General features: G+C 48.8%; 1 protein-coding gene across 2 annotated transcripts in view; it reads left to right on the top strand.

Moving 5' to 3' along the window:
* LRIG3 (leucine rich repeats and immunoglobulin like domains 3) overlaps positions 1–3,712 on the top strand; it is a 57,584-nt gene that overhangs the window by 45,156 nt on the left and 8,716 nt on the right. For both annotated transcript variants that reach the window (XM_023513616.1, XM_003790598.3), the window contains exons 14-16: positions 92–373; positions 1,328–1,780; positions 3,040–3,198. In XM_023513616.1, the coding sequence (XP_023369384.1) occupies positions 92–373; positions 1,328–1,780; positions 3,040–3,198 (894 nt within the window). The remainder of the gene's footprint in view (positions 1–91; positions 374–1,327; positions 1,781–3,039; positions 3,199–3,712) is intronic.

Here is a 3,712-nt window from a genome sequence, read left to right as displayed (position 1 = left end):
GTGAACCCCTCAGGGCCACAGAAAATGGAAAGGAAGGCGGTGAACCCCTCAGGGCCACAGTGCTGACGCCCACTTGCTTCTCTGCTTTCAGTGCTTCCCTCCTTCACCAAGACCCCCATGGACCTCACCATCCGCGCCGGGGCCATGGCGCGCCTGGAGTGTGCTGCCGTGGGACACCCAGCCCCGCAGATAGCCTGGCAGAAGGACGGAGGCACAGACTTCCCTGCTGCAAGGGAGAGACGCATGCATGTGATGCCTGAGGATGACGTGTTCTTCATCGTGGATGTGAAGATAGAGGACATCGGGGTGTACAGCTGCACAGCTCAAAACAGTGCAGGCAGCATTTCTGCAAATGCAACTCTGACTGTCCTGGGTAAGTGAATTTATTAAGATTCTGAAGTATCAATCAGTCCTGAAGATACTAGTTCACCCAAGAACCCTAAGTGCCAAAAGTTGTGAGGGTGTGAGATGGAGGTCTGTAGGGCCTTAGGGCCCTGCCCTTCCCTAGAAAGAGCAAATGGCCTCTTGGAAGCCTTGAAGTTGGGGGTGCAGAGAGAGCCTTCCACCCACAAGCATGTGGCAGCAAGACAGATCTGCCCTACGTTCCAAGGAGAGGGGACAGTGGAAGCTTGATGCTTTCCTTTCCAAGGGGGTAACTCCTGTACTGGCTCTGTGTCCAGTCTCTGCCAACTGTCTTAATGCTGCCAAGAACATACAAGAAAATAAATGTAGGAACAGATTGGGAAGGACCTACTCGATTTTCTCAGACTGCCGTCTATTCTGGAAATCAGTTCTTTATCATCTTTTACATGAACAAATACATTTGAAAAATGTGTGTTTACTGTGCATGTATCTTTGAAAGAGTTAACCTATTATGGTACCAAATAATAGGAAAAAAAATTGTCAGAACTTTAATACAGTCCTATGCATCAGGCCCTATAAAGTTTTACTTTAAGAACTTAGGCCTTCTGAATTCTTTTATCCATTAGTGTATCTTGAACCTGAAATTATTTTTTATTACTTTCCATTTTTTCAAAAATGGTATTCTCCCACCCCAGCCCACCACCAATTTTCTAATTTGGGGAAGATGGAGGGAAGTTGAGATGAAAAATAGTGACTGTTATCTTTAACTAGTATTATGAGTAAATGACAGCAGGATTATGAAATCCCAAATGCGTATGTTTGGGGCTTGAAAAAGCATGTCTACTAAGTTGTGGGAGAATAAAATTTTAGGTTGCAGTTGGAATAAATTCAAACACACTAGGTCTTAGGATATGGAAACTGTGAATTCCATTTAGGAGATTAAAAGCATGACTTGTAATTTCAGAAACGCCATCATTTTTGCGACCTCTGTTGGACCGAACTGTAACCAAGGGAGAGACGGCCGTCCTGCAGTGCATTGCGGGAGGGAGCCCGCCCCCCAGACTGAACTGGACCAAGGACGACAGCCCCCTGCTGGTGACAGAGAGGCACTTCTTCGCAGCAGGCAACCAGCTGCTGATCATTGTGGACTCAGACGTCAGCGACGCGGGGCAGTACACCTGCGAGATGTCCAACACACTGGGCACCGAGCGGGGCAGCGTGCGCCTCAGTGTCATCCCCACCCCCACCTGCGACTCCCCGCAGGTGGCTGCCCCAGCTCTGGATGACGATGGCTGGGCCACGGTGGGCGTGGTGATCATAGCCGTGGTCTGCTGCGTGGTGGGCACGTCACTTGTGTGGGTGGTCATCATATACCACACGAGGCGGAGGGGTGAGGACTGCAGTGTCACCAACACAGGTGTGCGGGGGCACCGGCTTGGGCTGTACTCACAGGTGGTGCTCATGGCCGCGGTGCCACAGGCATTCCCGAACGTGCCATCTCAGGAGAGTGACTCAGTCCATTCCAAGCTGCAGAAATAAGGCTAGCTAAAAATAGCACTGTGGGCCCCCAGAAAAGCTGATGTTTAATGATTAATACTTGTCAAAACCTCATGAGAATATCCTGTTGGCTGTGAGGTAAAATGACAGGTCACAGAGTCAAGTGGCTAACTCCTTCTCCTGCTGGTGGAGAACCAGGAACGGCCCTTAGTGACGCATTTGCTCTGTGTAGTTGCCAGGCGTTCTGAGGCATATGTAAGTGTGTGCGCATGCGCATGTATGTGCTCGTGCGTGTGTGTTCATGCACATGTATGTGCTTGCATGTGTGTGCGCATGTGCGTGTATGTGCTCGTGTGTGTGTGTTCATGCGCGTGTATGTGTGTGTTCGTGTGTCTATGTGCTTGCGTGTGTGTGTGCATGCGCGTGTATGTGCTCGTGTGTGTGTGTGTGTTCATGCGCGTGTATGTGTGTGTTCGTGTGTGTCTATGTGCTTGCGTGTGTGTGTGTGCATGCGCGTGTATGTGCTCGTGTGTGTGTTCATGCACGTGTATGTGCTCGTGTGCGTGTGTGCATGCGCGTGTATGTGGCAGGAGCATAGTGATCTGTGGGAGGGGACCTCTGGCCTGATTTATATTTGCAAAGTCAGACATTGGTTAACGATGTTAGGGTGCATGGCAGAAATAAAGCATAATTTAGGGCCTGGGACACTGTCTCATGAAAATACACAAGTTTTCATTTTTATAGGTATTTTTTTGACACTTGTGGGGGAGTGGACATCCAACAGGCGATGAAGTAGCAAATCAGCTTACACTTCCCAGCCAGCACAGCCCTCCTGGGCCTCTTCTGCGTGCTGTAGGATCAAGATGGTTTTGCCAGAGTAGATCTGCTTTCACTAGATTTATACAGAAATCAAAATGCAGTAGATTTGGCCACCTTCCCGCATCGGCCATCTCCTTAAGTTGGCCAGTCTAATTTTTATAGAGTGGACACACACCACACGTGCCGTGAATGCCCGGGCCTAGCTCCTTATGCTGACCACCTCTGTATGTTGACCAGTTTGTCACCGTTCCTTGGGGGTCCCCTCACAGAGGTTCTGCTGTGGTCTGCACTGCTCCCTGAGAGTCTGGTGGGACAGTGACAGCCTTCCTCGGCTAACAGAATGGTGCTGTTTTATTGCAGATGAGACCAACTTGCCTGCAGATATCCCGAGTTACTTGTCCTCTCAGGGGACGTTAGCTGACAGACAGGACGGGTACGTCTCCTCAGAGAGTGGAAGCCACCACCAGTTCATCACATCCTCAGGTGGCGGGTTTTTCTTGCCACAACATGACAATAGTGGTAAGTGTTAGAAATGAATGTGGGCTGTGGTTGATTTGAAATCATCAGATGGAAAGCTCCTCAGATAGAGTATCTTCATAAGAAACCAACTGATACTTAGGACCTGGCCCAGATGACTAGCAAGGCTGAAATTGTATAGTTCTATGTCCTTCCCTTAAGTACTAGGAAAAAATTCTTTGTTTCTGGTAATAAAAGTCACATAGGTTAGTTTGAATGTAATTCTCCCATGCAATGTAGTATTTCTATTATATCATGAATGCTCTTTGACCCTAATGTTTTCCTTCCTTAAAAGACATTAACTAGTTTCATGCATGGTCTTAAAAGTCATGTGGTTTATCTCATTCTATTGGAGGAGTCTGGCTTTAACCCTTGCTTTAAATGCTGCATGGTTTTGAGCACAGTAATGGGGCAGCCCAATCCAGGCGCACAGGCTGGCGTGGGACCCGCTTCCACCACTCAGCCTCGCCGTGATGGGCAGTTAACAGGACCTCGCGATTAGGGGGTTATACAAATG

Source organism: Otolemur garnettii, unplaced genomic scaffold, assembly GCF_000181295.1.
Source record: "Otolemur garnettii isolate 467f Iridium unplaced genomic scaffold, OtoGar3 scaffold00043, whole genome shotgun sequence".
NCBI lineage: Eukaryota > Metazoa > Chordata > Mammalia > Primates > Galagidae > Otolemur > Otolemur garnettii.
The sequence above is the reverse complement of the archived record's forward strand: the minus strand, read 5'-3'. Positions and strand labels throughout refer to the sequence as shown.